Raw genomic sequence first — 25,566 nt, forward strand, 5'->3', positions numbered from 1 at the left:
CAAGCTGACAGGTTTTTTTTACTTGGTGAGATAAACAAGATAAAAAATAGGTTTATAGGAACACCATACTAGTTTTCATGTTGTTTTTAGACAAAAGTTATCACCTAAACCTAAACCCTGAAACAATGCACCCCACATGGGCCTCAGGAGTACTTGAGCTCCCCAAGAGCAGCGTTAGCCAAAGCCGGAATCCTTACCCCACAGTTCCACGCATTTCCTTTCCCAGACGCACATCTTCTTAAGGAGACGCTGGTGCCCTCAGGACCATCGGGAGAAAGACGCTGCGTGTTCTCGGGGACTCACACCTGACTGACGTCGGGTAGGTGGGAGGCAGAGTCTGTCCATCGCTGACCCACACGCCTGGAAGCAGGACCCCCGTTCCTGTGGTCACACAGGCCTGAGTGCCTCTCAGCGGCCCTGACTGCCAGGCCCCCGGGGACCCAGGTGGCCTGCCCCTCAGTGGCCTCATTGCTGCTGCGGGAGATGGAGCTAAGCTCCATGGCCTGCCTCCTCCCTTCCCAGCACCCTAGCCCCCCCACCCCACACCCTAGCACCCCCACCCCACATCCTAGCCCCCCCACCCCACATCCTAGCACCCCCACCCCACATCCTAGCACCCCCACCCCACATCCTAGCATCCATACCCCACATCCTAGCATCCTCACCCCACATCCTAGCACCCCCACCCCACCCAGGGCCCTGCGCAGCAGTGACACACACAGCTCTGTGGCTGCCGCTGTTGAGGACACGCCTCCTCCCTCGTGGGCTCCCCATGTGCTCCCCGTGCCCCGTGGAGAGTCTTCTGAGGACGCCGTTGAGGACGAGCTTAGGAAGCAGCCATGCAGCCATCTGTGGGTGAAGGCACCCCCCTACCACCACCACCAAATTCCTCAGTGTGCATTGTCTTTGAGCATGGGGACTCCTCAACCCAGCTCCCTGACCCACACGGAGCCTGACTCTGTCAACAGCCAGAGTGCCCTGGTGCCACTCGGCACACTGACCCAGGATCGCCAGTGAGTGCGTTTTATCAGCAACCAGTCCCACCTGAACCACATTCTCCCTCCATATCCAGCACCCTGAGACCTGACCCCACCCCCCAGGCGTGTTGAGATGGGTGACAGGTCTTCAAATCCCATCGGCATTGTCACTTTTTTAAATCCTCACCTGAGGATATTTTTCAATTGATTTTTTATTTTTTTTTTAGAGAGAGAGAGAGTTGAAGGGAAGGAGAGAGGGAGGGAGAGAAGGAGGCAGGGAGGGAGGGGGAGAGAGAGAAACATCCCTGAGAGAGATGCATAGACCAGTTGCCTCTCACACTCGCCCCACAAGGGCCAGAGAACAAACCAGTAACCTGTACATGCCCTTGACCGGGAATTGAACCCAAGACCCTTCCAGCTGTGGGCTGATGCTCTAACCACTGAGCCACCGGCCAGGGCAGTATTGTCACCTTTTAGGCAGCAATCAGACCCCAGTGTCTCACCTTCGAACAGTAACTACATCATTACTTCATGGGGACGCAACTCAGCCAGGTCACCACTTCCCAGACCCTAATCCTGCAAGATCACGGCTTACACCCAGTTCTGGGAGCAAGAACCGCAGCAGGTGTCAGCTGCAGGTCATGGCAACGTCTCAGACCCTGAAGAAGAGTGAGCTACTGCCTGGCCGGTGTGGCTCAGTGAGTGAGCATTGACCTGTGAACCAAGAGGTCTCAGTTTGACTCCCAGTCAAGGCACATGTCCGGGTTGCAGGCTCGATCCCCAGTAGGGGGCATGCAGGAGGCAGCCAGTCAATGATTCTCTCTCATCATCCATGTTTCTATCTCTCTCTCCCTCTCCCTTCCTCTCTAGAATCAATAAAAATATATTTGAAGAAGGAGGAGGAGGAGAAGGAGGAGGAGGAGGAGGAGGAGGAGGAGGAGGAGGAGGAGAAGGAGGAGGAGAAGAAGAAGGAGAAGGAGAGGAAAGGAGGAGGAGGAGAAGGAGGGAGAAGGAGAAGGAGAAGGAGAAGGAGAAGGAGAAGGAGAAGGAGAAGGAGAAGGAGGAGGAGGGAGAAGAGGAGGAGGAGGAGGAGCAGGGTGAGCTTCTGAGAGTGGTTGGGAGAACGTGAGGAGCATGCCCAACCTGCCTGCAGGAAGGACTCCTCCATAATCGAACTGTGGCTACAAGGCAGCTGATTGCTTATTAAAACCAGGGACTGGGGTCCTCAAGATGCTGTCACAGGACAGAGCCCCAGGGGCCGGGCAGTAGGCTGACCAGCCAGAACGCTGTCAGACGATCGGCTCCAGTTCCTGCAAACTGAACCATCAACATGGATCCCACAAGCTCCGTGCTGGCTCTTCCCACAGAACTCAGCACCAGGGTCATATGTGAGTGAGCCCCCTGGCCGGGTCTTGGCTGAGCGGCATCTCAGCTGCTAGCTGAACACACCACCATTCCCTGGCCAGTGTCTCCACAGCAGGAACACAGCAGGAGGCGCTGGCCCACCCTGCACAGCGGTCTCGGGCCTACCTGCTGCCAGGAGGCTGGTGCAGCTGTAGACGGGACCCACCACCTGGGTCCGTGCTGGGAGGGAGACAGGGGTGCCCCATGAGGGGCCATGTCCCAGTCTCATGCCCCCCGCACCCTGGCAGCTGACCCTCACGCACTTCTTGCCTTTCATATGTAACCTCATGGTTTGCTAAGGCCTTTTTTGTTTGTTTGTTTTTAAATACATTTTTACTGGATGCCCGATGCACAAAGCTGGCCAGAGCCACCTTTCCGCTTTTGCTCCATCCGGAGCTGCCTTTCTGCCTTCCCACACTGCCCAGAGGCCCAGACCGGCTGGGGCAGTGTGGAACGCCAGCGTCATCATCATGGCAACGATGCAAACATCCCGCCCCACCCCCGGCCACTCAGCGCCTACATATGAAAATTAACCCACCATCTTTGTTAGGTTAATTTGCATACTCACTCCTGATTGGCTGATGGGTGTCCCAAAGGTACAGTCAATTTGCATCTTTCTCTTTTATTAGTTTAGATTGATTTCAGAGAAGAAGGAACAGGGAGAGATAGATAGAAACATCAATGATGAGAGAGGATCATGCATCGGCTGCCTCCTGCATGCCTCCTACTGGGGATTGAGCCCACAACCCGGGCATGTGCCCTGACTGGGAATCGAACCGTGACTGTGACCTCCTGGTTCATAGGTCAGCACTCAACCCCTGAGCCATGGTGGCTGAACCTAAAGCAGATTGTAATATTTCTAACGTGTGTTTTAACATATTCGTGTGTCCCTGGATCATCTGCTAAAAGGAAGAGCTGTGAGGTTTAGAGGTTTCCCACTCTTCACAGAAGACTGTGGAGGAAGATCAGAGAATTTATTAAAATTCAGTCAGAACAGGACAAACATTCGCCTGTGTATTTATGAAAACCTGCTGGGCAGAAAAATGAGAAAGAGAGAGTATTCTTATGCCTCAGAAAATGAAAGTTGCCCGGAGCTACGGGGGAATGCATTTAGACACAGGGGACGAGCCTTATGAAATAATGTCAAATACAAAGATTTTGTGCCAAAAATACACACGAAGGAGCCCAAGGATGCAGAGAGAGCAGGGGGAGCCGGGAGAGACTTGGGGTGTCGGGCCGCTCCATCCTGTTTTCGCTTTCCGCCCTCCCCCTTGGGGCGGGGCCAGGGATCTTTGCAGCAGTAATGGTGCCACGTCTGGTTTCTGGGGGAGGAAAAGGAACACGCGTGTGTTGTGTGTTAGAACCACAAGCTTTCAAGCCACAGAGACACCAAAGCCAGCGTGTCGTCACCAAGAGGTTCTCATCTCATCTCGAGTCTTTTTATTCATCTCAGGAATAAGGAAGGAAGGAGACTATAGCCCAGCTCAGACTCTTAAGCTGAGAGGAAATAAGTCACTTATGAAAAGGTGCTGTTTCCATGTCCTGTAAAATGGGGGCGAATCATAACATCACCACCAAACATTATTGGGGCGTTAGCTACGTTAAGAACAACGAGGTGGACATTTTTTCTGGCACATGGTAAGTGGAGCAATTGTTTGTTCAATTAAAAAAGACCCACTCAGTGAGTGTAAAGGAGTTCTGCACCATCCAGTCTGCGCTGGAGGAGAGAGGCGTGGACCCCACCTGTCCGCCGCCCACGGGGCGTGGGGGTCTCGCCCTGCAAGCAGTTCGCCTTCCCCGCTTCAGTGCTTGTGGGCCCTGCTTTATTATTTTTTTTTAAATATATTTTTATTTATGTCAGAGAGGAAAGGAGAGGGAGAGAGACAGAAACATCAACAATGAGAGAGAATCTGCAGGCCGATGCTCTATCCACTGAGCCGAACTGGCTGGGGCTCCTTGTTCCTTTTAGAAACGAGAAAGACAAAGCTGTTCAGCTTTTGGGAAAATGGAGTAATGCCTTAAAATGAACGATGGCACTGAGAAAAAGTCTTAGGGACCGAAATCATTTTGAGAAATGTTGGCCTGTGTAAGTGAAATTCAAGTTCTAAAAGGTCATTATTGAGAAATAGTTCCTCTCTAAAAAGTTTTATCTGAAACAAAGCAGATGTAACAAAGCCCTCGCGTAGCCCTGTAAGAAGTGCGTGCTGGTAAGTCCCCGCGTGTTGGAACGTGCGCTCAGGTGCCTGGGGTGCGAGGCGGCGCTCTCCTCACCTGGCCCGAGGCGTGACGGTAATAGGCTGGGGTGACAAAGAGGCCATTCCGTCTGTAACGAGCACGCATTAACCCAAGGGGACTGCAGGGAAATGGGGCTCGATGGCCAGCGGGTGCCCGGATAGCTCCCTGGGAGATTAATAAGGCGGCGCTGTGCTGCCGGAGGTGCCGCTGGCTGCCGCCGCCCCTGCTGTGACCATACGCAGCCCCCAAGCCTGAGAAAGCCCCTCTGTGTGGAAAGCATCTTAAGAAAGGCCATTCATCACTCTGACTTTTCTGAGGAATCAAATAGGAACGGTCTCACGCAGATAGTCGTTCTCTAAATAAGAAGGAAATGGCAAGCTGGAAGAATGTAGAAAACGACACTATCCCTGGGCAGATCTCGGGCCCCTGGGGAAGGGCAGGGATGGATTGCAAAGTTTCCCCTGGTAGATAGTATCAGCTTGAGAAAAAGGGGTCCTAGTAATTAAAAAAGAGATCAATTCGATTCAAGTTAAATCATTCTTTATTTTGAATGTCTATGTGTACTCTAAGATAGATGATAGATATAGATGATACATAGACAGAGATAATCCTATATAATAAAAGTCCAGTCGTCTGTTCAACCAATCAAAGCGCAATACGCTAATGATATGCTAAGGCAGCTCAACTGCTTGCTATGATGTGCACTGACCACCAGGGGGCAGACAGTCAACTGGTCCACCAGGGGAAGATGCTCTGACCAGTAGGTGAGCTTACTGCTGGGGTCCAACCTATCAGGACTGAGCAAAACAGGCCGACACACCCTGGAGCCCTCCCACGATCCCTCCCCAGCTGGCCAACCTTCCTCATCCCTTCTTGGCTCCAATCATGCACCAGTGGGGTCCCTCAGTCTGGCCTATGCCCTCTCACAATCTGGGACCCCCTTGGAAGATGTTGGAGAGTCAGTTTCGGCCTGATCCCACAGGCCAGGCCGAGGGACCCCACTGGTGCACGAATTCGTGCACCAGGCCTCTAGTAAATGATAAATTTACACTAATAAAAAAGAAACATGCAAATTAACCATACCTCCGCTATGCCCACAAGCCACGCCCACAAGCCAATCAGGATCGAGTATGCAAATTAACCCAGCCAAGATGGCGGTGGCCATGGAGCTGGAGTGAGCAGGAGGCTTGGGTTGCCCTGGCGATGGAGGAATCCAAGCTTCCCACCCGCCCTGGCCGGCCCTGGCCTCTGCTCAAGGCTACAAAATTTCAATTATAGAAGATAAATAAATCCCAGATACCTGCTTCCAGCCAGCCCTGGCCTCCACTCAAGGCTACAAAGTATCAATTATAGAAGATAAATAAATCTCAACAAAAATGGCGGCCACAGAGCTGAAGCGAGCAGGAGGCTTGGGTTTCCCCTGGCAATTGAGGAAGCCAAGCTTCCTGACCTCCCTGACTGGCCTTGGCCTCCGCTCAAGGCTACAAAGTTTCAATTATAGAAGATAAATAAATCCCAAATACTTGCTTCCAGCCGGCCCTGGCCTCCACTCAAGGAGGCACTGAACAAAAAAGAAGAAAAAGAAAAAAAGGAGGGGCTGGGAGCTTGGGTCGCCAGGGGGTGATCAGGCCAGGATGGGACAGCAGTTGTGGGTGATCAGGCTGGTGGGGGCCAGGGCCGTTGCGGGTAAGCAGACCATCAGGGGGGCCAGTTGGGGTTGAGCAGGCAATCAGTGGGGGTCAGTTGGAGGTGATCAGGACAGCAGGGGGGCCAGTTTGGAGTGAGCAGGCCAGCAGGGGGGCAGTTGGGGGCAAGCAGGCCAGTGGGGAGGGAGGTTGGGGGCGAGCAGGCCAGCAGGGGGGGCAGTTGGGGGTGAGCAGGCTGGCACAGGGGCATTTGGGAGTGAGCAGGCCAGCAGGCAGAGTGGTTAGGGGCAATCAGGCAGGCAGGCAGGTGAGCGGCTGGAGCCAGCAGTCCCAGATTGTGAGAGGGATGTCCAAATGCTGGTTTAGGCCCAATCCCTGTAAACCGGCAGTAGGACATCCTTCGAGGGGTCCCAGATTGGAGAGGGTGCAGGCCAGGCTGAGGAATATCCGCCCTTGTGCACAAATTTTGTGCACCGGGCCACTAGTAAGTATATAAGCAGAGATGATATATGACAAATAGATTCAAATGGGACATATATAGAGCCATGCTAGATGCTAGTTATAATACTCTACGCTCCAGCTCCATAGGGAGTGAAATCCCTTTTGTTTATTGAAAATCACAAAACAAACAGAGCTGGGATAATAATAGCATTTGCTTGCCTTAGTGACTTCTCAGGATTCCATTACAGAAACATCACCTTGGGTTGCTGCGCGTGATGAAATAGAGTATTCGAACAAAGCAACAGACCTCTCCCGTATACACCGCCATTCACCAACAAACCATCATGAAGTCTGTCGACTGTATTTATTTTGACTGCTGTCACTTTGTAAAACGGAGCCTTTTGTGTCTGTGTTTACATCAGCACAGCGCCCGCCCGCCCGCCGCGCTGTGTGGCTATACTTCGCTCTCATTGCTACAAAGTGCCCGTCGCCGGTTATGGTGTGGCTTCGCTGGGTTGTGGCCGCATCACTGTGCACACGGCCTGCCCGCCTTGGCCCTGCACGCCTCCTAAAGACGCTCACCATCGACTCAGGGCCCAGGCAACCCAGGACGGTCTCCTGTCTCGAGTCTTAACTTAATTCCACCTGCACCGCCCTGTCCTCAGCCAGGCGCTGCCACGGGCGCGGAGACGCAGGCAGCACAGCCTCACGGTGCTCTGCGGGAGGTGTGGGTTGTCGGAAACGGCCCCTGAGAACATTCCGTACACGCTCACTGAGCAGAGTGGGGTCACGGACCAGGACCCCAGCGAGCGGGTTTTTTGCTAAAATGGCACTTTCCAGTTTCAATTTTTTAAAAAGAGTGGAGTCAGAACATTCGTGAAGCAATTGGAGTGCGGAAGTTATTGAGGTTTCTAGGTAATGCCTTCCCCTCCTCCCAACCGCATCAGGGTCTGGTCTGTGAGTATTTTGAAAACACTTTTAAATGATCTCAGGCCTCAGCTCTATCTACTGTTGCTAAATAGTTCATCTTAGCTTTTATGAAAACAACCATCTTTGTTTCACAATAATGATTTTTTAGCTCCACAATCTTTACTGAAACAAATAGGGTTTGAAAACAGACAACGGGGGAGACCGCCCCCCCTGCTGGGGCACCTGTGGGTGGGTGAGCGGGGAGACCACCCCCCCTGCTGGGGCACCTGTCAGTGGGTGAGCGGGGAGACCGCCCCCCCTGCTGGGGCACCTGTCGGTGGGTGAGCGGGGAGACCGCCCGCCCTGCTGAGCACCTGTCGGTGGGTGAGCGGGGAGACCGCCCCCCCTGCTGGGGCACCTGTCGGTGGGTGAGCGGGGAGACCGCCCGCCCTGCGGTGGGCATCAGTCGGCAGCTTCACAGAGGATGCGGAGTAGCTGTGATTCAGAATGTTATGGGAAAAGGTGTCTTCATCTCCTTGAATTTTGTTACTTTGCTCTGTTCCTCCTTCACTTCCTCAGCACAGCCCATTGGGTAAGCTGCCTGGGCACCAAGGAGTGGAAGGAGGGAGGGAGGGTAGCAGTAGGGGAGGAAGGAAGCTAAGCCACGGACGGTGTCCCAGTCAGTCATTCACGTCACACTCTCCATTCCAGGCCGCCCATCTGCTGCTGGCCGCCTCTCTCAGGTGCTGGCTGGTCTAAAGCAGGGAACGCAGCCTGAGCCGGTGTGGCTCAGTGGATAGAGTGACAGCCTGTGGACTGAAGGGTCCCGGGGTCAGTTCTGGTCAGGGCACATGCCTAGGTTGTGGGCTCGATCTGCAGTACGGGGCGTGCAGGAGGCAGCCGATCCATGATTCTCTCTCATCATTGATGTTTCTGACTCTCTCTCCTTCTCCCTTCCTCTCTGAAATCAATAAAAAATAAAATAAAATAAGGAACAAGGAAATGACAGGGTCCCGGAAGGACAGAGCTGCCCAGCACGGCCCTGTGTCTGAGCCGGGTCGTGGCATCCCGCTGGGCGCTCCGGAGCCGGAGGGAGGTAAGAGGCGCTGCTGGGCCCCGGCCCGCCAGTCCTGGCTCATCCTGTCCATCTTAGCGCCTGAAAACAGCGCTGCCAAGGAACTTCATTTCACTTCAGTTTATTGGATACGCAACTTGGTCCGTGAAGAGAAAATTCAACTGACGAGCCACAAATAAATGCCACTGAACTACTTCAAACCATGTACCAAAGGCTAGCAAGCTTTCTCATCTGGAGATTTGAACTCGGACTCCCCCTTTTTTTGTGGATGGTGGAGAAGATCCATTACTTCTACAGGAACAAAAACTGTAGTTTTTTAGGTTATTTGTGCCACTTGGGCGTCATGCCTGCTAACTGTTAAATGAATTATGCAAAAGATAAATCCGAGGGCATTGCTGAGGTCATATGAATGAGTTGAAATGACAAAAGTATTTCTAGACACTGAATTATTATCACAGAGGTATTTGCAACTTGAGCACTTCTGTGTTTCTGTTCCATGTTTTAAATCTTAAATTGTAATTTATTGGGGTGACAGTGGTTGATAACATTATATAGGTTCAGGTGTACAGTTCTAGAACACATCATCTGCATATTGTCTTGTGTGTTCACCAGCCCACGTCAAATTCATTCCCTTTTAACCACAGTGCTTATTTTGTTTATGTTCAAGAATGTTTAATTTTACTTCTAGCTCCAGGTGGTTTGTCTAAAGGCGAAGTGCACGACTCTAAAAATCATCTGGATAACATTTTCCATCTTGTGCAGTTTTTATATTTTAAAATTAATTCACATTTGGTCAATGATGTCTACTTCACTTATGTCCATCGTGCTTCCTCGTTGCCCACTACATATGTGTTTCACTCTAACCCAAGATTTCCCAGAAACATTTGAAGCAGAATTTTTACTCTTCCACGCCGTTGCATTGCTGTGATTTCAAACCATTTCTGCTTTGGAGACCAAGAGATAGGCAGAAGTACATGCAGCTCACTGCGCATCAGTGGTGTTTCGAGAAGGCGATGGAACCAAAGGGCTCAGAACCTGTGCACATTTTTTAAACCCTCCCGGAGTCCATGCAAAAAGGCCCTCCTCCCCCCAACCTTTGATGAAAGGAAGGAAACACTGACAGGTGCCTGGAAACCACAGGCACATCTCCAGATTCCGTGCACAGAAGGACAAGTCGTCGGGAGCCCACGATCAGAAATATTCATTTTTGTGCAATTTGTCCTTCTGAGCCATTTGTCGTTATGAACAATTTGTCAAATCAGCCAGTTTCTCTTCAACCAATTCACCTGTCGTTTAGGCAAATTTTTCTGCAGTTCCTGGCGCTACCACTGAGACTGAGAAGGCCCAGGAGAGGAAACTGTCCGAGTGGATGCTAGTAGCCCCAGCCAAAGGATTGCGCGTTGCCCTTGACCCCGAGTTCCATTCCTCTCAAGACATGGGCAGCGATTTCTAATTCAATGAAAGTTTAATGCTGACCAGCATCTAACATGGGGGTGCAGCACCCTGGGGCCTCAAAAGCACCCATTTTAAAAGACTTTGGACTTAGATCTTTCTAGGATACAGCAGTGAGCAAGAGCCCGGTACAGAAAAATAGGGTTCGCACAATTGTACATTTGCACACAATGAAACAAACCAAAAGTCTGTGCTCTTATGACAAACCCCTAAACAGAGGGGATTAGGAGGAAAGGAATTATAAGGTGAGAACTCTGGGTTTTCCTTGGCAATCTGCGTGTTCTTTAGTTATAAATATGTAACTTAGATAATTTAGAGATTACAAGGTTTGTGTGACCGGCAGCCACGTGGCCAACCATGCAGACAGGTTTGGGCATCTGTCGACAGAAAGGCACCGGGTCTGGGTGAGAACCGGGAAGTGTCCGATCGGGGACGAGCCCGTCATTCAGAGGACAGTGAGGAGGGGGCGGATGGAGGCCCCTGTGCATCCCGACTGCCCGTGACCCCGAGTCTCCTGCCATCGACCCAGAAAATGCAGAGCAGTGGGCTTCCTGTTGTGTCAAAGCAAAAATGGCACCAAAGTAGACCAAGGAGGAAGACTGTATTCATTTATTCATTTCACTTTGTTTTAACAAACGTCTCATGTCCCCTCGAGTTTTTCATTGGCTCGAATGTGCATTCACTCCCATAAAACTAAGGTCTTTGAGCCGTCACCCAAAAGTGTGGTGGGGTTAAAAGAAACTAATTTCTCTCTCACTGCTTGGTAGGCAATTTGCCTGGAGGTTAGTCATTTGGCATCACCCACTACAATATGGTGAAGTAAGGACCATCCCTCCCTGGCCGGTTTGGCTCAGTGGATAGTGTCACCCCGCTGACTGAAGGGACCCGGGTTCAATTCCAGTCAAGGGCACGTACCTTGGTTCCTGGTTCCCCAGTTCTGGCCGGGGCACATGCAGGAGGCAACCAACCAATGTGTCTCTCTCACATCGATGTTTCTCTCTGTCTCTCCCTCTCTCTTCCACTCTCTCTAAAAATCAATGGAAAAACACCCTCAGGTGAGGATTAACAGCAACAACAAAAGTAAGGACCCTCCTCATCTCTGCTCTGGTTTGCCAGACAAATGCTGCGTGGACAGACTGGTTGGTAAGATGTGGGTGCCACTCTCAGAGTGCAGGCCCTGCAGGACCTGAACAGGCAGTGAGGGTGTATCTGATGCCAGCCATCCTTGCTATTTGCAAATTCCGTATCTGTGAACTCCCCACTCACTAAAGGGTGTCTGTGGGCCGATCCAGGTGCTTTAAATACATACATACACACACACACACACATATATATTAATTTCAGAGAAGAAGGGAGGTAGAGAGAGAGAGAAACATCAATGATGAGAGAGTCATTGATCAGCTGCCTCCTGCACACCCCACACTGGGGATCAAGCTCATAACCCGGGCATGTGCCTTGATGGAATTGAACCGTGACCTCCTGGTTCATAGGTTGACATTCAACCAGGGAGCCACACCAGCCAGGCAATCCAGGTGCTTCCCGAGCTGCATGGACCGCACGGAGCAGCACACACGGGTCAGCTGGCATGCAGGTGCCCCGCTGAGGGAAGCAGGGCCGTGTCCTGCCCGGTGTCTGGCTGCCCTCCCATAAGCAGGTGTCCCTGTGGGTCTGCAGAGCCACGTTTCTCAGTGTGAGGGTTTTGTCGGTGACTTTCCTGCTGAAAACGGCCCCGGGTGTAGAGTCCTGAGCACAAGAGGCTGAGCCAACGGGCGCTGGGGACGCTTCCTTCGGGCGCCAGGGCAGCGCCGTCAGCGGGGCGGCCAGGGCTGAAGCGTCACTGGTGTATGTTAGATACATGTCCTCATGCCGCATGACCAGGGGAGTGTGATCAGCTGGGAATGTGTGAGCAGGCGCTCCCAGGAGCCTAACCGTGTTTCTTCGTTAGTTCTGTGTGGGCGGCAACGTCAGGATGCGCCACTCCTGACACCCTGCCATCCCTACGCCGGGCGCACGCGGCGTCGCCCCCATGCAGCGCCCCCTCAGTGCCCGGCGGCAGGGCGTCCACGCACACTCAGTGGGACCGGGGTCAGCAACGGGGCAAGTCTGCATGCGTCTTGGGTTACCCTTTCTTTATTGGAGGGACTACTTATTTACAGAAATCATTACCTAAGTGCAATCCCCTTCTTCAAACTGGCGTTTCCGTCAGAAATCCTCTTCCAGGCCGGGGAAGCGGGGAGGTGCTGAGGGACCAGGGTCTCCAGCGGATACAGAGTCCCGTCCCCGACCCCCACGAGGCCAGGGCGGCCGATAGCATCTGTCAGGACGGCTCCATCCGGGTGAGAGCCCCACTGCCTCCCTCTCCCAGTGACGCTTCCACCCCCAGGCTGAGGCCCCAGGAGGTCACAGTTGATTCCTGCGGAACACTCTAGAAATACCTGCATTTTCCATCTGCCGTAGCACAGCCACGCCTCAGACCTTCTGGCCCTCATCAGCAAGCAGGAAACCAAGTCAGCACAGTGAGATCTTTGCAATTCTTTCCGTTTCGTCCTCAGACCAAGGAAAATACTCAGCCACCTTCGGTGCATTTGAAATACTATCAGAGTCTATAAGGTTCGGGCGACTTCTCAAATACACTGTGCACGTGCGCCTGCCGCCCAAAGCCGGGGCCGCCTCTCACCCTGAAATACTCCCCGTGAATGCGAATCGATGCTCCAGTAGCCCCACTGGCCTAGAGCTGGGTTCGCAACTCCTCTGCTCCTTGCGCTCAGCGGGCGTCTGGGGCGATGCCATCGGCGGAGCCGTGGGAGAAGCGAACTGACAAGCAAACTTGGATGGGAAAGAGCTCCTTCCAAGGAGGAACGTTTTAGAGCGAACTGGACACAAACTCTGGGGAGGCCTGGCTCATTCTGCCACATTAGCAAGCGGCAGTGCCTCCCGGCTGGAGGTGGTGCAGTCAGGACTCTCAGGGTGTCAGGACGCGTCCCAGGTGAAAGCTGACCTGGTGCACAAGCCACCCGGGGTCCCCTGAAAGCAGCCTCCAGAGACACCCCACGTGGAGCACAGCGGCCTCCTCCCGGAGCACCCCACGGCCTCCCACCTCCTGCCCAGCGACGCTCTCCTGCGGGGCGTGATTTCTGGAACGGGACTCGGAGGGCCCTCGTGTCTGGTGTCTCAGCTCAGGTCCCCCCTGGGACTGCCCAGCAGCCTCTCCCACAGGACTTGGTAAACGCCTTCCTTGCCCAGCCCGTGTGGCCAGGGGTTGAGCGCCGACCTATGAACCAGGAGGTCACAGTTGATTCCCGGTCAGGGCACAGGCCCGGGTTGCAGGCTCCATCCCCAGGGCGGGGCGAGCAGGAGGCAGCTGATCAGTGATTCTCTCTCATCATTGATGGTTTCTCTCTCTCTCTCCCTCTCCCTTCCTCTCTGCAATCAATAAAAAATATTTTTAAATAAATAAAATAAATGTCTTCTTGCTCACAGGCACACCCAAGAGGGCAGAGAGCTCCTCCGGGTTTCTGATTTATTTCTTGAAGACGTTTCTGTTGCTTTGTGCCTCTTCTGAGAGGGTGGCGCTCCGGGCTGAGGCCAAGGACGGAGGCCCGGTGCCCGGGTCCTGGCCACACCCTGCCCGCTCGCTGTCCCCCCGAAGTCCTGACCTGCATCGCCTGCTGCAAACCAGAGCAGCACGGAACACATTTTGAACGACGCGTGGATGGAAAGGAACTGGAAAGAGTATTGCGAGCCCGCATCTCACATGCTGTACTTCCCGTAATGACGAGTCTAACAGCCATGCGTGCGGGCAGCTCGGGTCTGAAAGTCTGTTCCAACAGCCGCACAGCTCAGGGTGAAAGCAAGGGCCTATGTGCGCGCCTGCCCACCAGGGTTGGCGTGCACAGAACGTGCGCAGTCATCACGCCAGGCTCACTGTGCGTGGACGTGTGGTGTATGATCAGAGGAGAGTGGGTGTGAGGAGGGCATGTGTGCAGCAGGCGTTTCCCAAGCCCTTCACATAAGTGATGTCATTTACTCTGTGAACGTAACGTTAAGGTGGTACGATAGCTGCCCCCGCCCCCGCCCCGTACACAAATGTTAGCCGTCACTGGCCGGAGAGGTGCGGTAATTGGTCTCCTTCACCAGCGCCAGGAGGTGCTAGAAGTGGCTCCCTGGGGACACAGATGCTTTGGAAATCGAATAGTTAAACAGACTCAATGCCCCTCTCTAAGTTTACATTTCAGGCTCCAACACGCTCCAGGATCCTGTGAATTAACTCATCAAACCACAGGCCATCTTCTGCAATTCCCCTCAGAGGCCGGAACCCCTGGAATAATTCTGCGGGTGCTGTGCCTTTTTTACAAATCCCACTGCTGTTTATCTCCAGGAAGTTCACCCTGATACCCCTCCCCCGCCCCCATCCAGCGCATCGAACTCCGCAGAGGAGCCCCTTGCTGTGGATGCTACCTGGGCTGCAGGTTTCTCACCTGAGACGGTTCCGTCCCTGACAGAGCGCCCTGCCCCCTGCTGCCCTGTGGCCCCAGAGACCCCGACAGCGGGGGTGGACGCCTCTCGGTGCCCGAGATGCCACGTCCAGGTCACGCTCCTCCTTCACCAGCAGACGGTCTGAAACCGCACCCAGGCTCTCGGCTCCCAGGGCCTTCCCACGCCTGTCCCAGGATGGCCTGGGCTGGAGGCACCGTGTCTCCCACTGCGTCCTCACCAGCTCCTCGGAGGCCGCGGCCGCCTGCGGGGTGGGAGGCTCTGCGCTGCTCCACAGGCGGGAGGGGCTGAGATCGCAGGCGTCCCATAAGGATGCGGTGCCGCAGGGGCGCACCCACGCCGGGGAGAGGAGGCGCCAGGGCACCGGCACGGCCCCAGAAGCCCAGGTGCCAGGGCTGCGTCCGCGCCCCGCATTCACTCCCGCAGGACACGGCCCTCTGTCGCTGACTGTTACTATGGGCGATGCCAGCAGCCCTGGCCGTGGGCCGCCCTGACGAGGGCGTGTCTGAGAGAAACCCAGGGCTCAGGGAGCGTCTGTTCCTGTCCAACAGGGACAGCTGATGTCTGGGAGCCGTCCTGGGAGTCTGAGGGCAGGCAGTTGTTTTAAAACTTGGTCTGGTCTCTAAAAAGGTTTTCCAGGTCGTTTCTGTCAGCTTTTCCTTTTGAATTTAGGAAAATGTGTAACTGGGTAAGTCAGGGAACAGTCACATTCTCCCCTGAGGAGCGTGCGGGTCTCCTCGGGCGGGCCTCCGTGTGCGGGCCTCCGTGTGAGGGCCTCCGTGTGCGGGCCTCCGTGTGAGGGCCTCTGTGTGCGGGCCTCCTCCGCATGCGGTCCTCCGTGTGCGGGCCTCCGTGTGCGGTCCTCCGTGTGAGGGCCTCCGTGTGCGGGCCTCCGTGTGAGGGCCTCTGTATGTGGCCTCCCCCACGTGCGGACCTCCGTGTGAGGGCCTCCGTGTGAGGGCCTCCGTATGTGGGCCTCCCCCACGTGCGGGCCTCCGTGTGAGGGCCTCTGTGTGAGGGCCTCCGTGTGCGGGCCTCCGTGTGCGGGCCTCCGTGTGCGGGCCTCCATGTGAGGGCCTCCGTGTGCGGGCCTCCGCGTGTGGGCCTCCCCTGCGTGCTGGCCTCGGCTGCTCTGAACGAGTCTCCTCGGGTCACTGAGGGAAGTGAGCAGGCACCTGGGCCTGGGCCAGGTGGGAAGCGGAGACTCTCAGTCTGTAATAGGACATTACAAAGTGTGTTCCCCAGAATTTCTCCAGGACAGTCTTTGGTTTACATCTTCCTATTTTTTTCATTGTTTCCTAATATATTATCCATTTAACATTTGCTGTTTAGCATCTGCTCTTTTTTAAAATTTTTATTTAGTGATTTGGGGGGCGGGGAGAAACATCGATTTGTTGTTCCACTTGTTGATGCTTTCACTGGCGGATTCTTGCATGTGCCCTGCCTGGGGATGGAACCCACAGCCTTGGCGTATCAGGAGGATGCTCTAACCCACCGAGTGAGTCCAGATCCTTTAATAATTACGTAATTACAAGTAATATTCTAGCCGAAAACCTGCCGGTTCGCTGTGCAGTCCATTGTACAGAATATAATCATTAGCCAGCATTTAACTCCTTTCCACAGAACTCCTGGGTGGTTAAAGGGGAACTAAATGGACCATAGGTTGGTGTCCAGTGTTTATAACGTGTGTAGGGTGTAAAAGGTCCCCTTCCTGTCTCATCTGTGCACTGCTTTTGTCCTAGCTCAGATTTAAGGGGGAAGTCATCTTTATGGAGATACTAGAGGCCTGGTGCACGAAATTCGTGCATGGAGGGGGGTTGTCCCTCAGCCCAGCCTGTACCCTCTCCAATATGGGACCCCTTGAGGGATGTCCGACTGCCTGTTTAGGCCCTTGTGTCCACATGGGGGCAGGATCTTTGACCACCTGGGGGCAGCTATATTGTGTGTTGGAGTGATGGTCAATCTGCATATTACTCTTTTATTAGATAGGATAGAGGCCTGGTGCAGGAGTGGGGGCCAGCTGGTTTGCCCTGAAGGGCGTCCCGGATCAGGCTGGGGGTTCCCTTGGGGCATGGGGTGGCCTGAGCAAGGGACCTGTGGTGGTTTGCAGGCCGGCCACGCCCCCTGGCAACCCAAGCAGAGGCCCTGGTATCTGGAATTTATTTTCCTTCTACAATTGAAACTTTGTAGCCTGGAGCAGAGCCAAGCCTGGGGCTCCCTCCGAGGCAGACAGCCATTTGTGTTGGGGTTATAATTGAAACTTTGTTGCCTTAAGCGGGTGAGCCCAGGCCACGGTGTGCGGAAAGCTTTGCTTCCCCTGTTGCCGGGGGCAACCCTAGCCTGCTCTCTCAAGCTCCATTCTGCCGCCATTTGTTTGAATTTGTTTACCTTCTATAATTGAAACTTTGTAGCTTGAGTGGAGGCTTAGGCCTGGCAAGGGCAGGTTGAAAGCTTGGCTTCCTCTGTTACCTAGGAAACCTTGTTCTCTGTGGCTGTAGCCATCTTGGTTTGGGTTAATTTGCATGCTCGCTCTGATTGGATGGTGGGTGTGGCTTGTGGGCGTGGTTTGTGTGTGTGTCGGAGGTATGGTCAATTTACATATTTGTCTATTATTAGATAGGATCACAGTGTCATGTGAGCTCTGTGCTGTGGCCCATCCGCCTGAACCCCACTGTCCCTCGCCCTCCACCGCCCCCCCAAAGCTGAGCTTAGGATTCAGTCCTGTTCCCATGGGACTCAGCACCTGGCGCAGGTAAAGGTTTCATTCTCAGGTCTTCAGTTTGTCGTAATCGCTGAATATCCCTGATTTCTTGATCCTTCTCATTTTGCACTCTTTCACAGAATGCATGCTACTGTGGTTACAAAGTACAAAAACCATATTTGCACCAAATTACATTGTATCTGCCCCATAGCTCCATGCTGGGCCTCAGGAAGTTGGAGCTCAATAAATGTTCTTTAAATAGCCCAAATCTATTTTCTGCCAGGGGCATGCTGGGTCGGGATTTTCAGAATCAATCACTGCCCCGAGAAGTCAGAACCTCGTCAATGCGAGAGGCGTGCAGCGTGATGGATGTGCAGCTCAGCGCTGCGAGAGCACAGCGAGCGCCCGGCTGCGGCTCTGCCCGAGGCTGAGTGGCCCTTCCCATTATGCACCAGACCCAGCCCATCACAGCGAAACCCAGCTGGGCCCAGAGCTTTCCACCTCCTGCCCCAGGAGCCCATGTGGCCGGGCAGGTGCGCCCGTGGGTGCCCCGTGTGAGAAACGAGGGATGGTACTCGCAGGCACCCCGCTCCGTCCGTGACCTGGGGCTCCGGCTGCTCCCTCCGCTTTCTTCCTGGACAAACTCCGTCTCTTGGAAGAAAAGGAGCAGCTATTACACCGACCTTTCTACATTCTTTTCAACGCTCAGCGTGCTGTGAGGTAAAACGGCGGATCTGGAAGGCACGGGGTAAACTGAGTCTGGACTGAGCTAAGATCCCACGTCCTCTCATTGCACCTGTAGAGGGAATGTTCTCCCTTCTCCTCCCCAAAGATCTCCCGAAATTCAGAATGTTAATCATATATGTGTCCCAGCTCCGCTTTATTTTTTATAATGATTGTGATGATATAAGCAATAGAAGCCGTTATTTTTCCAAATCAGGAGCAGATAGAATTCACACTCCGAATGTGAGAAAAAAAGTTTTAAAAAATGTTTACATTTGGGCAACAGTTAAAAATATCTGCTTGGAGTTCAGATTTTCATGTGGGCGTAGAAAGCATGGCAGGCCATCACTGCCATTGTAAAAACTAGAATAAAACAGATTAAAACATAATTTAAAGCAGCTAAGATTTTTGTGTGCAAAATATTCTAAACTAACTGGTAGGACTGGGCAGCTGCTGGCCTACCCAGGTCACTTCCTGGTGCAGGTGAGCTGGTCAGTGGCCTCCAAGGGGCCCAGCGGGACACTTTTGCCCATCGGGCCGAGGCCGGGGACAGGCACCTGTAGAAAACACTGACCCAGCCCGGCCGGCGAGGCTCGGTGGTGGAGCATCGACCTATGAACCAGGAGGTCACGGTTGGTTTCCCAGTCAGGGCACTTGCCTGGTTTGCGGGTTTGATCCCCAGTGCGGGGCGTGCAGGAGGCAGCCCATCAATGATTCTCTCTCATCACTGATGTTTCTCTCTCTCTCTCTCTCTCCCCCCTTCCTCTCTGAAATCAATAATGTATTTTTTAAAAATAGATTAAACAAAAAAGAAAACGCAGACCCAGCTGGTTTCTGCCCCCGACCCCTGCCACAGGCCACAGCTGAGCGCCTGTCAGTGGAGCAGGATAAGCACTCAGATCTCACTGTCTTGGGGCTCAAACCCCACAGCCCTGCATGTTGCAGCACCTACAGCTCAAAGATGCCCACCATGTGTTTGGAACTCAGGACCGAAAGCAAATGTTGACGTCAAATTATTAGAAACCAGAGGCCAATGGAAATCGAGGAAAGCTGCAGCTGAGCCAGGTCTCCTTGAAGAGCTGATGGACCTGCTCAGCCCCATCCTCTGCCCGGCGGGAGAGGGGGCGCTCTGGGCAGGGCTGGCCTGTGCCTCAGGCTTCAGGGTCTGTTTATACACAGAGTCCAGCCCACATGAGACACCTCTATACATGCAGAGAACACCCGCAAAAAGAGGGGCCCATGGGTGCTCACACAGACGCTCGGACGCAGGAATTAGCACACGTGTGCTTAAGTGAATCATGATTAACAGGAAAGGATGGAGAACTTAGCTGGAAATGGGATTGGGTTATTCTAGAACATTTACATTAATGTAGACATTCATTCTAAGACATTTTCAATAATGTCAGCGGAGGGTCATCGGATGAGTTGAACGGTAGACTGGGCACAGCAGAAAGCTGAGCAGAAACCATGCAAAGAGGAGCAGAAAAGGTGACAGGACCCAGGAGACGGGAGGCCTGTGAGTCTGTCATGTGATTAAACAGATTGTGACACTGGGTGACCATTGAAAGATGAGAGGACAAGAAGCAGCAAATATTTTAGAATATAAGGTCTGACATGTTGCAATAAATATTCAACAAGCTTGCCCTAGCCAGTTTGGCTCAGTGGATAGAGCATTGGCCTGTGGACCAAAGGGTCCCAGGGTTCAATTCCAGTCAAGGGCACGTACCTTGGTTGCAGTCTCCTCCCCAGCCCAGGCCCTGGTTGGGGCCATGCAGGGGGCAACCAATGGATGTGTTTCTCTCACATCGATGTTTCTCTCTGTCTTTCCCTCTCTCTTCCACTCTCCCTAAAAGTCATTGGAAAAATATCCTCGAGTGAGGATTAAATATATATATATACTAGAGGCCCAGTACACGAAATTTGTGCACTCGGGGGGGGTGGGGGGTGTGTCCCTCAGCCCAGATTGTGAGAGGGTACAGGCCAGGCCAAGGGACCCCACTGGTGCATGATCGGGGCTGGAGAGGGATGCGGGAGGTTGACCAGCCAGGGAAGGACCCTTGGGAGGGCTCCAGAGCAAGTCTGGCCCGTCTTGTTCAGTCCCAATCAGCTGGACTCCAGGAGCAAGCTAACCTACCAGTTGGAGCGTCTGCTCCCTGGTGGTCAGTGCACATCATAGTGAGTGGTTGAGTGACCTTAGCATATCATTAGCATATTACACTTTGATTGGTTGAATGGCCAACCAGATAACCGGAGACTTAGCATATTAGGCTTTTATTATATAGGATAATAAAAGAGTAATATGCTGCCCTAACCAATGTGGCTCAGTGGATAGAGCGTCGGCCTGCGGACTGAAAGTTCCTGGGTTCGATTCCGGTCAAGGGCATAGACCTTGGTTGCGGGCACATCCCCAGTAGGGGGTTGTGCAGGAGGCAGCTGGTCGGTGTTTCTCTCCCATCGATGTTTCTAGCTCTCTATCCCTCTCCCTTCCTCTCTGTAAAAAATCAATAAAATATATATTTTTAAAAAAGAGTAATATGCTAATTTGACCGGATGTCATTCCAGACGTCCTTCCAGATGAAGCCGGGGCCAGAGGGAGTGAAGCCCGGGTCCCAGGTGCCAGAGGGAAGCCGGTGCCGGCAGCTGGGGGAAGGAAGGCCTAATCTTGCACAAATATATATATATTCAACAAGCTCACTAAAATCCAACCTAACTAATGCATTTAAAATTCATTCACATTAAAATATTTCACTCATCAAAAGACATTAAGAAAGTGAAAGGCAAAAAGCAGTCCGGGAAGAAATATTTGCAGCACATAGTATGTCTGACCAAGGTTAATATCAGAACAGGGAAAGAAGTCACTCAATTGAAAACAGCCAAAGACAAACAGGCACGAAACTAAAGACGGTATCAAGAGGTTCAGGAAGCAAGCGTTGTTGCTATCCAGTGTGCCCATTGCTTGGTATAAAACGGTGTATAAACGCATGTCTCCCACCCTCTAAATAAACCCTCTTGGAATATTCCGACTCACATCTGGAGGATTAGTGCACATTTACAAAGCAAGTTAGGGGTTTCCCCCTCATTTCTGAGAAAACTGAAAACTTAATTTTAAGGGTAATCACAGTTTAATGGGAGATGTTTCTTTTCCTTTGGAAAATTTTTTATCTAAATAAAAATAAATGTTCTTTGAGTTTTATAAAATGTGTACATAGTCATAGAATTATTTGTGAAGATAATTATAAATAATTTATTTGTAATTAATTGCAAAATTACTTACACAAATAAGTAGATGCCGGTGGTTGCCGTGCCTGATTCTCAGTTATGAGGTCATGGAAAGCCAGGGTGTGGACGGGACCCTCAGGGCAGGTGCCGTCCCAGCCCAGGACCAGCTGCCTGTCAGTCTGACCCAGTGCCCTCTCTTCGGAATTGTCTCTCCCAGGGGCAGTCCCCGCAGGACAGGGTTCCCACCGTGTTCTTCACATTGGCTCCTTACGTCCTCAGACAGCCCCTGTCTCAACAACATTTGTGGAAGGAATATGGATAAGAATGAGAATATTTTGGAGACTTTTTATAAAAACATCTAGCATCATGGCTGGGAGGAGGTGTTATCTGATCTAAAGTCTCCCCAGTTACCTTCTGACTCTAAGTTTCTAACCCAGTTAAATCATTAATAATGCACCCAGCTGGTGTTGTTCAGTGGTTGAGCATCAACCCATGAACCAAGAAGTTAATGGTTCAATTCCCAGTCAAGGCACATGCTTGGGTTGTGGGCTCAATCCCCAGCAGGGGACATGCAGGGGGCAGCCAATAGATGATGTTTCTCTCTCATCTATGTTTTTATTTCTCTATCACTCTCCCTTCTTCTCTCTCTATAAAAATCATTAAAAACACTAGAGGCCTGGTGCACGAAATTTGTGCACGGGATGGGGGGTGTCCCTCAGCCCAGCCTGCACCCTCTCCAATCTGGGACATCCCTCTCACAATCCAGGACTGCTGGCTTTCAATTGCTTGCCTGCCTGCCTTCATGATTTCCCCTAACCACTTCTGCCTGCCAGCCTGATCACCACCTAACCATTCCCCTGCCAGCCTGATTGATGCCTAACTGCTCCCCTGCCAGCCTGTTTGCCCCTAACTGCCCTCCCCTGCAGGCCTGGTCACCCCTAACTGCCCTCCCCTGCAGGCCTGGTCACCCCTAACTGCCCTCCCCTGCAGGCTTTATCACCCCCAACTGCCCTCCCTTGCAGGCCTGGTCCCGCCCAACTGCCCTCTCTCCTGCTGGCCATCTTGTGGTGGCCATCTTGTGTCCACATGGGAGAAGGATCTTTGACCACATGGGGGCAGCCATCTTGTGTGTTGGAGTGATGGTCAATAGGCATATTACTCTTTTATTAGATAGGATAGAGGCCTGGTACACAGGTGGGGGGCAGCTGGTTTGCCCTGAAGGATGTCCCGGATCAGGGTAGGGGTTCCCTTGGGGAGTGGGGCGGCCTGGGCGAGGGGCCTGTGGTGGTTTGCAGGCCGGCCACGTCCCCTGGCGACCCAAGTGGAGGCCCTGGTATCTGGGGTTTATTTATCTTCTACAATAGAAACTTTGTAGCCTGGAGCGGAACCAAGCCTCATGCTCGCTCCGTGGCAGCAGCCATTTCTGTTGGAATTTATTTATCTTCTATAATTGAAACTTTGTAGCCTTAAGTGGAGGCCTGGGCCAGCCAGGGTGTGCAGAAAGCTTGGCTTCCTCCATTGCCAGGGGAAACCCTAGCCTCCTGCTCTCTTCAGCTCCATGGCTGCCACCATTTCTGTTTGGATTTATGTATCTTCTATCATTGAAACTTTGTAGCCTTGAGTGGAGGCCTAGGCCAGCAAGGGCAGGCAGAAAGCTTGGCTTCCTCCATTGCCAGGGAAACCCAAGCCTCTCTCCTGCTCTCTGTGGCCATAGCCATCTTGGTTGGGTTTATTTGCATATTTGCTCCTGATTGGCTGGTGGGCGTGGCTTGTGGGTGTAGCGGATTGATGGTTAATTTGCATATTACTCTTTTATTTGATAGGATATTTTAAATTAATTATCCGAATTGTTCCTCCTGTCATGCATTCTTACTTTGTCATGGGGTAGCATTGGGGGAGTTCACCCTAGAAATTTTCAGGAGAAAGTAACAAGTGAAAATCATTGAGCTATCTGTGCCCAGCAACCGAGGCTCCTGCCTGGGGGTCTGCCATGCATGCTGGGGAGCCCAGGTAAGCACCTCACACATGTTAGGACCACAGGTCAGCTGCCCAAGCCTGGAGGGGGCCACACCCACGAAGAAGCTGAAATCCTGGCAGTGTGTACGCACAGGGGCAGCGAGGAGGGGCCCCGACTTCCCATCGTCTGGCCTCTGCCATTCCCTGTGGCTTTCCACATGCTTCTCTAATTTGTCAGAAACATTTCCAAGTAACTTGTGCGAGAGACTGACCCAGATCAAAATCCCAATGTTTTCCCTCTCCAGTTTTGGAAATTTAAGAAATCGGTTACTTACAATTCAGGCCCCATCCACTTCCTTCCTTGTTTAGGTCTGAACATGGCAGAGAAACAAAATGAATAGCACGCTTGTTTGGAAGACAGGTGGGCCGGGAAGGAATTTTAATTCTAAGAATTCTCTGTAGGCCATTGTGTTTCATTCTGAAAAACCTCTATGGGCTTCTATTGGAGGCAATTCCTTCATTTAAGATGATAACCAGGGTCAACCAAGAGCTGTGCTTTGTAAAACACGCTGCTTTTCTTATACAAATTAAAGAACAAATCAATGAACAGAATGTCACGTTAATACCAACGTTTTCCGTGTCAAAATGATCGACCAGAGAGTGTTTCAGACCAAGATCTAGTCAGCCACGGGCTTTCCAGGCGTGGGATTTCTTCATGCACACACAAACTATGCCGTGTACAGCCTGCAGCACGCGGACGTCCCTTCCCTGTGGCATGCATCCTGCAGAGCGCGATCCCTGGCAGCAGCTGTGACAAAGGCGCTTGTTTTCACCTCTCTGTGGAGATTTACCTCCGGCCTGGATGCTGCTCAGAGTGAGCAGAGCAATCCATTCTACCGTCCACTTTGCCTCAGGTCTCATTGGCACCTGAGTGTCGAGGGGCTTCAGATCGGTTAACAAATGCGTAGCTCATCAGGCCACTGGCGGTGCTAGAATATAACAACAGTTTCAAAATGCTTACAAGCCAGGAGTCTACATAAATAAAGTAACATATTTGCAGGTATGGTGAAATCTCACAAAGTTAAACACTTCACTTAAAATTCCTAATAATTGCCTGGCCGGCGTGGTTCAGTGGTTGAGTGTCGACCTATGAACCAGAGGTCATGGTTCAATTCCCAGTCAGGACACATGCCCAGGTTCTGGGCTTGATCTCCAGTGGGGGTTGGGGGGTGTGCAGAAGGCAGCCAATCAATGATTCTCTCTCATCACTGATGTTTCTATATCTCTCTCCCTCTCCCTTCCTCTCTGAAGTTCATTCTCTCTCCCTCTCCCTTCCTCTCTGAAGTTCATATATATATATATATATATATATATATATATATATATATATATATATATATATATACTAGAAGCCCGGTGCACAAAATTCGTGCACAGGGGTGTGTCCCTCAGCCCAGCCTGCACCTTCTCCAATCTGGGACCCCAGGATCAGGCCTAAACGGGCAGTCGGACATACCTCTCACAATCCAGAACTGCTGGCTCCCAACTGCTCGCCTGTCTGCCTTCCTGATTGCCCCTAACTGCTTCTGCCTGCCAGCCTGATCACCACCTAACCACTCCCATGCCAGCATGATTGATGCCTAACTGCTCCCCTGACAGCCTGATTGTCCCCTAACTGCCCTCCCCTGCAGGCCTGGTAACCCTTAACTGCCCTCCCCTGCAGGCCTGGTCACCACTAACTGCCCTCCCCTACAGGCCTGATCGCCCCCAACTGCCCTCCCTTGTAGGCCTGGTGCTTCCCAACTGCCCTCCCCTGCTGGCCATCTTGTGGCTGCCATCTTGTGTCCACATGGGGGCAACCATCTCTCATCTTGTGTGTTGGAGTGATGGTAATTTTGCATATTACTCTTTTATTAGATAGGATATATATATATATATATATATATATATATATATATATATATTTTTTTTTTTTTTTTAATTCCTAATACTTACAGTCATTGCTATGATGCCTGGCTCCTCTTGGCTTCTGACCATAATTTAATAGAAAGAATCATTTTTAAAGCAGAAACAATTTACACCTCTGCAATTCCTGACGCGGTGTTGTGACCACAGACCCCTGACGATACAGAATTGTGAATATGGGACTTTCAGCTCATCTTCGAGGCTAATTTACATCACAGTCATGGAAGAGGTTGAGTTAGAAGCTGCTCAGATAGGTGATGGCACAGTGGACAGTTTCCCACTGGGCCTGCAAAAAATAAAAGAAAACTCGGTTTATTGTTTCAGAAAGAGGAAGGAGAAAGTGGAGTGGTTTCCCGTGAGCACAGTCCT

General features: G+C 52.2%; 1 protein-coding gene across 1 annotated transcript in view; it reads left to right on the forward strand.

The window, feature by feature from the left end:
• The first annotated feature begins 912 nt into the window (after nt 1-912).
• Nucleotides 913-25,566, forward strand: part of LOC129149541 (E3 ubiquitin-protein ligase TRIM48-like) — a 32,960-nt gene continuing 8,306 nt past the window's right edge. The window contains exon 1 of the mRNA XM_054718298.1: nt 913-1,013. Within this exon, the coding sequence (XP_054574273.1) occupies nt 913-1,013 (101 nt within the window). The remainder of the gene's footprint in view (nt 1,014-25,566) is intronic.

This window comes from Eptesicus fuscus, chromosome 6, assembly GCF_027574615.1.
Source record: "Eptesicus fuscus isolate TK198812 chromosome 6, DD_ASM_mEF_20220401, whole genome shotgun sequence".
Taxonomy (NCBI): domain Eukaryota; kingdom Metazoa; phylum Chordata; class Mammalia; order Chiroptera; family Vespertilionidae; genus Eptesicus; species Eptesicus fuscus.